Consider the following 12653-nt stretch of genomic DNA (forward strand, 5'->3'; position numbering starts at 1 on the left):
TGGGAGTTGAAGTCCACAAGTCATAAAAGGGCCAAGTTTGAAGACCCCTGACCTAAAACTTTCCATTCTCCTTTTTGGGCAGGCTAAGGGGGGAGAGTTGGTTTTTTTTTTTTACTTATTGGACCTAAAAGCCACTTCTCATTTTATCAGCTAATATTCATCACAGTTAAAGAACAGCAACTAGGATGATTAAAGGCCTGGAGGCTAAAATATATGAAGAACAGTTGCAGGATTTGGGTCTGGCTTGTCTAGCGAAAAGAAGGATTAGGGGTGACATGACAGCAGCATTCCAGCATTTGAGAGGTTGCCACAAAGAGAAGGGGTTCAACTTATTTACCAAAGCACCTGAAGGTAGGACAAGAAACAATGGATGGAAATCAATCAAGGAGAGAAGCAACTTGGAACTAAGGAGAAACTTCCTAGCAGTGAGGGCAAATAACCAGTGGAACAGCTTGTCGTCAGAAGTTGTGGGCGCTTCGTCACTGGAGTTTTTAAGAAGCAACTGGTCAGTCACTTGTCTGAAATGGTGTAGAGTCTCCTGCTTGAGCAGGAGGTTGGACTAGAAGACCTCCAAGGTCCCATCCAGCTCTATTCTGATTGAATTGTTTTGTCTAATTCTGTGTACAAAGAATCGCAGATGAACTACAGGTAGTCTTCGACTTACAACAGTTCTTTCAGCGATCATTTGTAGGTGCAACGGCACAGAAAAAAAAGTAACTTATGACCACTTTTCACACTTATGCATCTTAAAAGAAGCATGGAGAAACTGCGGCATGTTTAGAGGACAACTAAAGGATGATAAGGAATCTGAAATTAAATCCGGCGAAGAAATAGTTAAAGAAGATAAGCATAGTTAGCTTGCAAAAGACTGAGAGGGAATTTTTAAAAAGTGGTCACATGTGGACCTATTCTCTGTTGAAACAAACAAAACAACTGGTAAGAACCAACAGGCTGAAGCTGAGAACATTACATTAAACAATGGAACAGTCTGCCTAGAACAGTGATATCATATGCTCCATCTTGATGAAGATTTTTAGGGTCTGGATGGCCAGTTGCCAGGAATGGTTTACTGGATTCCTGCACTGAGCAGAAGGGTGGACCTGATGATTTATATCAGGGGTGTCAAACTCAATTTCATTGAGGGCCGCATCAGCATTGCGGTTGCCCTCAGGGGGCCGGGTGGGCATGGCCTGGGTGGGTGTGGCCTACTGGGTGGGCGTGGCTAGAGTGCGTATGGCCTACTGGGTGGGCGTGGCCAGCTCTACATCGTTCGCATCAAGGGTGCCTATGGGGGCCTGGGCAGGAGTGGGACAGATCTGAGGGTCTCTGGCAGAAGGAGGGTCTCTGGGCCAGGGCCAAGGCAGTGGGGACTGTTTCCAGGATGGCTTTGCGGGCCGCATGAAACCACTTTGCGGGCCAGATCCGGGCCCCGGGCCTTGTGTTTGACATGTCTGATTTATATAGTCCCTTCTAACTCAGACTTTTAGTCTGAATCTTGCTTTCATTTTAAGATATCGCCAGCGCAGAGCTACACAACTACTGTATGTAGCATGTGGAACTGGCAAAAAACTGCTTTCAACATTACTGTACATCAATATAATAGTATAATAATTGTATCCATTAGAGGTCAGTATTGCTCTATTTAATTCGTTTCTAAAAAAAAAAGTCTGAAACCAGTTTTCCTCCTCGAGTACTGCTACTTTAATGGAAAGATTCACTATGCATTAAGGTGATAAACAGAATAAAAAGCCCTCTTGAGTTAAAAGTGAATTTTAAAAGTTATAAAAATCTGAACGTGCTTTCCACCCAGAAATTTAATTGAAAGCTCGAAAGTATTTCACACAAAATAATATTAAAGAGCAAAATAATCAAAATAACACTATGGAGATCAGAGAAAAGAACTGTTGCAGCTGTAATGAGGGAGAGCCTAACTAATAGTAAGATGCTGGTGATTAGACATCAGATTTCAGAGTTAGTTTCTACATCTGATTCCATCACCACAGAAAATTATTTCTTCCTTTCTTACCTCTCGTTAGGCAAATTAGGAGGGCCATTTAGCCCTCTAGAACTCTAAAAAGAAGCCTGAATTCACATCACCTCAGTATGGTAGGTGAAATGATTAAGCTGAATATCACAATCCTTCCTTCTTTTGGGGAAGAAGGCATTTTTAGGAGAGGGAATAAGAACACAAAGATCCTGTTGTGCAAATTGCTCCGTTCTTTCCCCAAATCACATGAAAAATGGTCCCCCTCCTTCCAGCGAGAACCCCTGTTCAGGAGCTTGGGTTAAAGGACAATGACCACAAACATGGTAGGGAAGGCAAAAGACTCCATATTTACTCAAGTCTCTTCTACTAACTTTGGATTCTGATCGTGATTCCTTGAAACCTAACTGCCTTAATCCAAGTCAATGCTGGTAGTGACACATTATTTAATTATAGCTACAAATGAAACAGGGATCATTGTGAAGAGTTTTATTTTTTTGAGGGGTGGATGGAAACCTGCAGCTAAGGGATCAAGAATTATGCAAGGTTGCTTTTTTATATAATTCAGTATTTAAAAGTAACTTGTCTACTTACATTCCCTTTTTCTTTGGATCTGTGTTAAATGGCACTTTACCCAATTCCAAAATCTTCTGAGAACAAGTTATCACCAGCTCATGGTCATGGAGATTATGTGCAAAATGCATAAGCCTGGTCAGCGTCTGAAGCTGTACAAGCGAATCTGACCAACTGCATTCCAGAGCCATTTTTACCAACTACAAGGAAGTGGATAAATATATATATATACATGTACATATATATGTATAATAGGGACGCGGTGGCTCAGTGGGTTAGGACGCTGAGCTTGTCGATCGGAAGGTCGGCAGTTTGGCGGGTCGAATCCCGAGTGCCGCGTAGCAGAGTGAGCACCTGTTACTCGTCCCAGCTTCTGCCAACCTAGCAGTTCGAAAGCATGTAAAAATGCAAGTAGAAAAATAGGGACCACTACGGTGGGAAGGTAACAGCATTCCGTGTGCCTTTGGTGTCTAGTCATGCCGGCCACATGACCACGGAGACGTCCTCGGACAAGCGCTGGCTCTTCGGCTATGAAACGGAGATGAGCACCGGCCCCTAGAGTTGGAAACGACTAGCACGCATGTGCGGGGGAACCTTTACCTTTACCTTTATATATGTATATGGATTCATGAACTGATAACATTAATATTCAACACCTCCAGTCTACAGTGTCTCAGAATAATAACTTGTACCTTTTTCTAAAGAATGATTTAGGAAAAAAAATTGATATTGATACAGTAAGTGCTTCTGGCTTGGGAATCTGTGTTGCAGGTCATTTTATAGGTGTGGGCTATAATTACCATAAACCAAACAAATTTAAGACATGAGCGAAGTAACTACTTGGAAAATATATCCTTTGAATTGTACTGTATTCCAGTTTTAAAGAGGAAAAATGTTTTCAGGTTTAAAAAAGGAAAGTTTCAGTATGTTTTTTTTGAAGAGATTCAAAATATTGATAAAATGTAAAACCACTCTCTTGATTATTTGAGCCATGGAAACCCAAGGGATTGCTATTAATCCCTTTATGGGAGAGAAAAGAAAGAAGAAAGGGGGAAAAAACCTCTTTTCTACCACCCTATCTGTATGTGAGAGTGGGTCTGCAATCAGACCAAGGTTATGACAATACCAACATTCATTAGAACCATGGTCTGATTGTGCTATTCATATTAGTCATCTGACTGGAATCTTTTGCTCTTTTCACCCAGATCTACTTTTTCTTCCCTACCCTTCATCCCCATTCTTTGCATTCCAAAAAAAGCTTTGGTTAACTTGAACCACAGTAAAATAGCAGTCTGAGAAACTGAAGTTTAATTCTTTTTCATACATTTAACATGAATGTGGGTTATTCTATTTGTGGGCCCAATAAATACACCGAAGTAGAATTATTGTTTTGGATGTGCCTCTGTGTTTTGAGTTTGATGTGGCCTTCTAACTAATTTATAAAAAGCTACTACTATTATGACAAAAGGACAAGGAGGAGAAAGGGGAGGAAGAAATATAAATACCTGAGACAAATTGGGAAGTAAAAAATCCATAAGGTTCAAGCCATTGCACGAATACATTTCCAGGCCAATAAAAACTTTTATCATGGGACTTGTCCCATCATCATTACCCTGAATAGAAAGAAACACTTATTCAACAGATAACAAGGCATCATATTAAATAAGTACAAATATACACTTTACATTTTTATAGACATCTCAAATTCAGACTCAATCTAGCTTCTCTAATATACTTCATAGAACAATCTATCATGCAACTCAATTGCAATCTAAAATGATATTACCCAAATGAAGATTAACAAATACATCTCCCCTTGGTGAGAACTTGGCCTCAGATTCTGAAAAAAATAGATTCTATTATAGGAAGGGGCAATCTTTTTGTGCTTTTCTACAAATAATTTTTGGCATCTGAGTCACAGGGTGCATGGCACTAATATAATAGAAGCACTTGTTTTTTTGGTAATTTGGCAACATATGAAGATTAAGCAGGGTTTAAGGCATGCTATTTTTTTTTTTACCAAAAATGAAGGTAACTGGTGTTATGAGGATCACATTGGGAGAAAGTTGAGATAATCCTGGTTGGAATCCTCAAGTTCAGATATTCATATTTAGTAGGGCATATATACGTATGTATGTCTACACACCTAGCAGTTCGAAAGCATGCATATGTGAGTAGATTAATAGTCACCACTTTGATGGGAAGGAAACAGCATTCTCTGTGCCTTTGGCATCTAGCCATGCTGGCCACATGACCATGGAAAATGTCTGCAGGCAATGCTGGCTTCCTCAGCCAAGAAACGGACATGAGCCCTGAGCCCTAGAATTAGAAAAGACTGGACAGGGAAACATTTACCTTTTCTATACTGACTGTGTGAGAATACAGCCAAGCTTAAGGTCTATCTATATATGTAAAATGAAATTCCCAGACTGGAGTTCTCTTTTTCAAACTGGTTCTCCCTGGTGTTATGAGGATGAGCAATTTGATATTCGCAAGCAGCATGCTATCCCCCAAATCCCCTTTCTGGTAGCCACCTTGTCAAAAAATACCTGACATAGTTTCCTTCTGTTCTGAAGTGAGAAGCACTAAAACATGGTTTATGTGCTTAAATTAGGCTTAAGGTAATTTATACCACAAAGGACACCTCCCTCCAACAAAAAAGAAAGAAAACTAGATAAATTAGAATGAGAAAGAAAATAAATACTGCCTCTGTCTACTCTGCATCATCATCCACCATCTCTCTGCTGTGACTCTCAGCTATCCAAAGGCTGCTTTTTTACACTGTGATAGAAAGCATGGATACCTCCTCTTCAGATCCATGCCACCTCCCAATCTGCTGCTGAAGTAATTGTTTGGCTTTTACCCAAGTTGCAATAACTTGTTGACGCATAGCAATAGGTACAGGCTCATCAGGTGCACTTCCAGTAGGCAAATGCATAGCAAATTCACAGACCTAAAAGAAATTATTTTATAAACGCTATTTTTTAAAAAAACAAACTAATGCAGAGGCATATTAATATATTTGGGGGAGCATGAGATGGAGAAGGGGCTATCTATATTACTGATAAAAAGCTCTCCCATCAAATAAACTAACATTGTTGGTTTGCCAATAAGTAATACGAAGTCGGACACGACTTCACAACTAACCACAACAACATAACAAATAACATTCAATTCATTCATTCATCTATCCATCCATCCAATTTATATGGCAGCCAATGTCAACATGTGACTCCGAGCAGCAAACAGAATTAAAATAAAATAAAATAAAAATGACAAACATTACAAAAGTTAAATACAAAGCCTCCAAGAAACATCCACTCAAATAACTTATACATCCAAGAGGTGGGTCCCTGCGCACGCTGGGGCCTCAGGCCTGGGCACAGAATCAGATCTTTAGGACCTTATGAATGGCCAGCAGGATTGGAGGTCCCTGGAAGGTGAATTCTCCATAAGGTGGAGGCTATGGCAAAAAAAGGCATGTCTCCTTGGCCTACCAACAGGCATTCTTTAGCCAGCAGGATCCTAAACAAGCCATTGGGCTTGATCAGAGTGGACGGCAGAAACAACTGAGAAAAGACAAGGGCCCTCAAGTAACCTGGTCCTAAGCCATGAAGCTTTAAAGGTGACAACCAGCACCTTGAATTGCATCTGAAAGCACACTGGCAACCAATGCAGCTCATGGATAGTGTTGGTACGTGTGCCAAATAAATAATGCCATCTAATGCATTCTGCCCAAGTTGAAACTTCTGAATGCTCTTCAACATAGAGGGCATTGCAGTAATCCATATGAGAGGGTAATGAGGGCATGAGTGACAGTGAGCAAGACTTTTTGGTTTAGCAATGTGCGCAGCTAGTACACCATCTGAAGGTATAAAAAAACCCTCCTAGTCACAGCATCTTGCTCCCAGATTACCCACCGGGCCTATATGAAGTAGTAACACAACTCTGATGGAAGGTTCCCAGCACCAGGAACTCCAAACACCCAAAGCCACTCATTCTTGCTTGGCTTCAGCCAAAGTTCAGATTCTTAGATTTGTAAGAGACATCTTCGTCATTTGGCCCTTTCTTCTGCTTCCAATTAAAATGCTTACATATTCCATGAAAGAAAGAATACCCATTAACACTGTAGCTACTTCATGAAGTCAACCTCTAAAATGAACTGGCAGTCAACCATACATCGTCAATCTGTCCACACAGGTTGAAGAAGATGTTTAATCATGTGTAACCTATTCTGATGTAGAAAACCATTAGGATAAAAAATATACCTCTACAGCTGCTTTAATATCGTGGATTCCAGCTGGATCCACAGGTGTAATTAGAGCAGTGAATGATTTATCATGTCCTTTTAAAGCAGTCTTTTTACGTTTGGTGGGCCCTTCCTCATTAATTTTCTTTTCATCAGTTTTGGAAACAATTTTGGGAATCCAGGGAAGAATCAGCCCTCTTGCCAGAGCATTACATAATGTTACTAAAAGAGTAGTATTCCTGAAACAAAACAAATCAAGAGGAAGAAAAATTGTTTAAAGTTAATATTATAAACCAGCGCTTTACCATGCCAAATTAAGATATGCATTCATTAGTACCAAACATGGAACAGATGTGCAACTGGTATTTATTTATTTTGTTTAGGTAGCTCCATCCTCAGAATATCAGTCTCTGAATACTGCCTATTTGTACAGCCTTCAGTTCCATAACTACTATTTATATTTCAAGTAATATCATAGTCTTCCTGCTCTGTCATGTACGCTCAACAGACCTAATACACTGCCAATAGGTACAAAAAGGGGGGGGATGGAAACTCCATCATGCAAAAACAGTATAGACAATTTTCCAAAAAAATAATATATCATAGCTAAAAAAAATTGATGGTAAAATTGAATGAATCAGAGCACTTCTTCAGTAATTAAAGAGCAAAAAACCCCACACAGAAAGTGCTTTAACCAAAAAGTGAGGAAAAAAAGAAAAAAGAAAAAAAGATGGTATATCATTGTAACAGTAATCAGTTAACAGCTGTGGGATAGAAGTTGAACAAATTAATGAACTATAGCCCTAAGGCAGGGGTAGGCAACCTCTGCTCTTTTATGACTCATGGACTTCAACTCCCAGAATTCCTGAGCCAGCCATGCTGAGGGGAAAGGGAGAGTTTCCAAGCTGAGCCATGCTGGCTCAGGAATTCTGGGAGTTGAAGTCCATGACTCATAAAAGAGCCAAGGTTGCCTACCCCTGCCCTAAGGAAATGAATGGAATGAACACTGGAATGAACACTATTCATTTCCTAGTCAATATTCTCAAGTCTTGGGACAAGAGTAAATCCTTCCCTGGTGAAGAGGGAGAGCTGGCTATGATGAAGTATCCAGGAACCATCCTTTATTGATATCAAGTAAAATCTATTGGCTGGTGTAAGTCACTTAGACATTTCGATGTAGAGACAAATGTATAGTAATTCAACTTTTTAACAGCAATTAAACAGCAGTAGCATTTGGGTTGAAATACAAAGGACTTTCCTCCTTTTGAGTAAGTAATTGGAACCCTGGAAATAATTTGGAGATGGAAAAAACAGGAAAACTCATCTTTCTTTTCCAGACTTAAGAGTCTGCAAATAGAAAGACATTAGACTTATCCAATATTTTAAAATGCTATCTATAAATAAAATAGTGAATTAAAAATGCTTGGACTTCATGTTAACCTTGCTCTTACTCTGTAGGTGAATCTGCTCATATAGATAGCAAATTAGTGAGTGATTTATGCCCAAACTCTCAGTATGCTTTAACTGGGATATAGCATTATTTTAACGATATGCTATGTAAAATAAAGAAGATGGTTCTTCTCAGTCATCTTGAGCCAAGAGCGCTATTCCAGCTTTACTCTTATGCATTTAACTGTAATTCTGGACAGGAAAGAGAGGTCAATGGTTTTCTGCCAGATTATATACAGAGCTATACTGAGCCCTGATGCTTGTTATCTCAGTTGGAAGAAGTAATCAGTCTTGAATTAATGATGAAGCAAATCTGGATGTTGGCATATCTTGGAAAATATATGAACTCAAGCTCTTTAACTTGTTAAACATATGGAAGCAAGGAAAAGAATTATTAGCATTTCTCATGAATTCAGATTTAAACCTGAAGTAAAAAAAAACAATTTCACAATAAATAATTACAAATCGGCAAATATCAGTAGCTTAGCAGAAACCCCTTGCCAAATAATTTGCGTCTGGAGGGGGTGCAGCAGAAGTACATATTCAGGATATTGGCTCATTGTCAACCAATGTTAGACTTGAGATACTCAGTGCTCACAGATTAATAGCCAAAATGTCTTATAGACAACTAATAGTTTTTGAAATTCAGCATCAAGACACCACTTTTTACAACTTTTAAGACAAACTACCTGCTTGAAATATCCTGGAGATAAAAATAACAATTTACTCAGATCTGCCTTTGCATGAACTAAATTTAAGAAAGTATTTTGATTTGGAATGTATTTTGGAAAGTAATAGGATTGTATCCAATAATCCTCTATCTTTCTTTTGGGGATGAAAATTTACAAGTTCATCGTCTTTCGTGGTTCTCAAAGACTCTGTGCTTATCAGATAAATAACAAACTTCCTATTTTTATTTTTATTTTAACAGTTGTTGCTGTTAGTATAGAACTTATTATTTTATTTTATTTCCAAGTGTTGGGAGAAGTAACTTAAACCAAACTGGAAGTTATAAGAGATCTTCCTTCCTTCCTTCCTTCCTTCCTTCCTTCCTTCCTTCCTTCCTTCCTTCCTTCCTTCCTTCCTTTTTTCTTACTTGGGTTTAATTTTGTACACTAGCAGTACCAGGATACTGGTAGTTGGATATTTTCTTTTCTATAGTTCTTTAATTATTTTTAGTTTAGATCCATGTTCATTATTTAAATATTTTCTATTTATGTATCGGCTATTTATTAAGCCTAGTACAGCATAAGATGTACAGTAAAAAGTGAAAAAAATATTTTGTCTGCATGGAGGCATGGCACTTACAGTAATCAGCTGGAATGTAAACAGATTCAGATTCAAAAGAAAGGGGGAACAAGATGAAAAAATTATAACAAGGTATTATGTTGCAAGAAATGTTGGCTTCTAAGGAGGCCTAAATGTCTACAAATATTGCTTGCAAATTAGCAGGTGCCTAAAAAGGGGAAGTCAGAAATCCAGTAGTCTTTTCACTTTTGCTCATTTATCTGTTTTTTTCCTTTCACACACACACACACACACACACACACACACACACACACACACAGGATTTCAAAATTGTTGAATATTTTAATATTAAGTAATCAGTTTAAGATCAAAACTTTATTATGCAATAAATACTTTTTTATGCTCAACTTCTAAACTCAACTCCTAAATTGTAACTAATAAAAATAGAATATTTTCCTTTCTCTCTTCTCAATACTCATTACTCTTAGCTGTTTAAACAACTGAGTGTTAATAACCTTTAATTATATATAAATATATATGAATATCATAAATAAAGCAAAGCAATAATGAAAAGGGGGAAAAAGAACTAAGATTATTTATGTAAATATATGTATTAAAAGTATTTGTATCACAGTCAGAAAAAAATAATATACGTATAGTATGAGAGATCTGAGCACTTAAGGATCTACCTGTGCAGAAACACCCAGTGTTATCAGCCAGCAATAATAACAAGTCACATTATTTCAAAATGGAGAACTATAAAGGCTTGCCTTAGTAAAAAAAGATTGACTTGTTAATGTCATTGTTATGTATCTTAAACCAATAATGTTCTTACATCAAAAGGCCATTAAAAGTTATACTTTCTTATTAATAACCTTAAAAATATCAAACATCCAACTAAACTCTTGTAAAACTTACCCAAAGGCCCCAATATTCTTAACAGCACTGAAAAGGATTTGAAGGGGGTCAACAAGTTCTCTTTGCCTTTTCGAAATAATCAGATGCTTATTGTGATTTAACACATACGCTACTGTATTATGTACAATCCAGGCTTCATTTAACTCCTCTCCAATTTTGACAGCTCGTAGAAAGTTTTCCATAGCATATTGAGATAAGTGGTTTATCCAGTTGCTTAACAGGTAGAAATTTGAATTATTAAAATTACCAAAAAGAAAAGGGAACGAAACAGAAAACAATCCATTCTATATAGTATGGTCAGGAAAATATCTGAAACATAATTATTTTTTCCCAAACTATGAAATGTAACTATTTTCAAATAATGTACTATCATAAAGTTCTTCTATAGACTAGCCTTAAGATTTCTGTTTCCTCTGATGTCTTTTGGAGACCTTAAACATGCAACATTATGTTCTCCTATATTTATACACAATATAAATTTGCATACATGCATATATAATTACCCCATTTTCATATATTATTAATAGTTTATCTCATTAAAAAATCATTTCCCATTGACACCTGGCTTCTATTCTACATATAAAGAGGTCACTCAGTAACATCTTGATTACTGTAAGATCTAACAGGGCACTGATCTGACATTTCCAGGAGTTTTGAAGAGACGAAGCAAGAAACCACAGCTTTTTAGTTGCATGGCCAAAGTTGTAGGACAGACTCGTAGTAGCGATCAGGCTATCCTCCTCTTTGTTGATGTCAGAGAAGTTATTAAAGATGGAGTTGTTGCAGAAAGCCTCACCCAATTTTCATTTTATTATAGCATATTTAACTTCTATTTTTTATTGTTTGTGTATTTGTGTATGGATGATCCTTATCAAATGGTTTTTTATGGAAATCTATACAATCAGTGTTTTAAATGGTTTTATATTACATGTAAACTGCAAAAGTCTTTGATAGTGGTGCCATAGAATTGTGAAAATAAATTCCCTGCTTACTGTTCTAAGGTTCTTTTGTAGCGTAATCTTATAAGTTTACTTAGAAAGTAATCTCATAATAGATCATGAGACTTCAACCTCCAGGCTCCAGGAGACTAAGGGGAGATTGGACAGCCATTTCTCTGGGATGTGTGGGTTTTCCTGCTTCGGCGGAGGGTTGGACTGAAGGATCTCCAAGGTCCCTTTCCAACTCTATTATTCTGTTATTCCAGTTAGGGACTGCAAATATCTTGGTAACCACTAGATGTCAGCAAAGAGATACAGAAAATGCTCACTCTTTGGATCTTGTGTCTTAATGTAATGTGTGAAGAAGCAGCCCACATATTTAACTCATAAATGCTACAATCGCAACTGATCCAAAATGTTGTGTCCCATGTACTTACTGGCTTTTGGCACTGGGAACATGTAATACAAATTTTGCAGGCCCTGCAGTGGTTGCTGGTTGGCACAACATTTAAGGGTACAATTTAAAGTGCTGGTATTGTCCTATGGACTCAATTGGTTAAGGAATTAGGCTAGAAACCCAGAGTCTGTACGTTCTAGTCCTGTCTCAGGCACAAAACTAGTTGAGTGACCTTGAGTCAGTTTCTTTTCCTCAGCCCTAGGAACGAGACAATGGGATATCATTTCTGAAAAACACTCCCAAGAAAATTGCAGGGACTTTTCCAGGCAGTCTTCAAGGATTGGACACAATTGAATGAAAGAAAGAAAAAACCTATAAAGCTCTAAGCAAACTGGCATTAAAAAAAACCCAAAACAACCAAAGCAGGTAATAGCACTTCAAAACAACCTGTATATATTCCATTCTGATTCTTTTCCAATTTGTGTTGAATGTTGAGAATATCCTGAAGTGTGTGTGCTTCCTTCTACAGGGAGGACAGGATAATCATTGAGCTGGACGCCTTCTGTTCTTAGTAACTGAATGGTAGCCTAAATACAGACACCAGGAGAAGAAAACAACTATCAATGCACTAATATAAAAAGATCAAAACTGTATAAAGTTCTTAGTGGTAGACATAGACTATTCTTATTCTTATGTTTTCTTCTTATGCACAGATGCCACAGCAAAGCTAAAGCTGGAGGCTTACTTCTCAATTACATTGCCTGTAAGGGGGGGAAAAAAACCTTCCATGATTAATTTTAAATTAGCTGCAAGAAATATTCATTCTGATTCTGGAGGTTCTGGGTTATTTTATTTCACTTAGAGAATATTTCAGGATCTAAAACCCTCACTTAATCC

At 37.7% G+C, this 12653-nt stretch overlaps 1 protein-coding gene across 1 annotated transcript in view; it reads right to left on the minus strand.

Moving 5' to 3' along the window:
- CFAP46 (cilia and flagella associated protein 46) overlaps nucleotides 1–12653 on the minus strand; it is a 97073-nt gene that overhangs the window by 56603 nt on the left and 27817 nt on the right. Inside the window, exons 17-22 of the mRNA XM_083363311.1 lie at nucleotides 12204–12343; nucleotides 10422–10634; nucleotides 6826–7045; nucleotides 5361–5510; nucleotides 4063–4170; nucleotides 2579–2757 (exon numbers count right to left, since the gene is read on the minus strand). Of these exons, the coding sequence (XP_083219437.1) occupies nucleotides 2579–2757; nucleotides 4063–4170; nucleotides 5361–5510; nucleotides 6826–7045; nucleotides 10422–10634; nucleotides 12204–12343 (1010 nt within the window). The remainder of the gene's footprint in view (nucleotides 1–2578; nucleotides 2758–4062; nucleotides 4171–5360; nucleotides 5511–6825; nucleotides 7046–10421; nucleotides 10635–12203; nucleotides 12344–12653) is intronic.

Source organism: Vipera ursinii, assembly GCF_947247035.1.
Source record: "Vipera ursinii genome assembly, chromosome: 5".
Lineage (NCBI taxonomy): Eukaryota > Metazoa > Chordata > Lepidosauria > Squamata > Viperidae > Vipera > Vipera ursinii.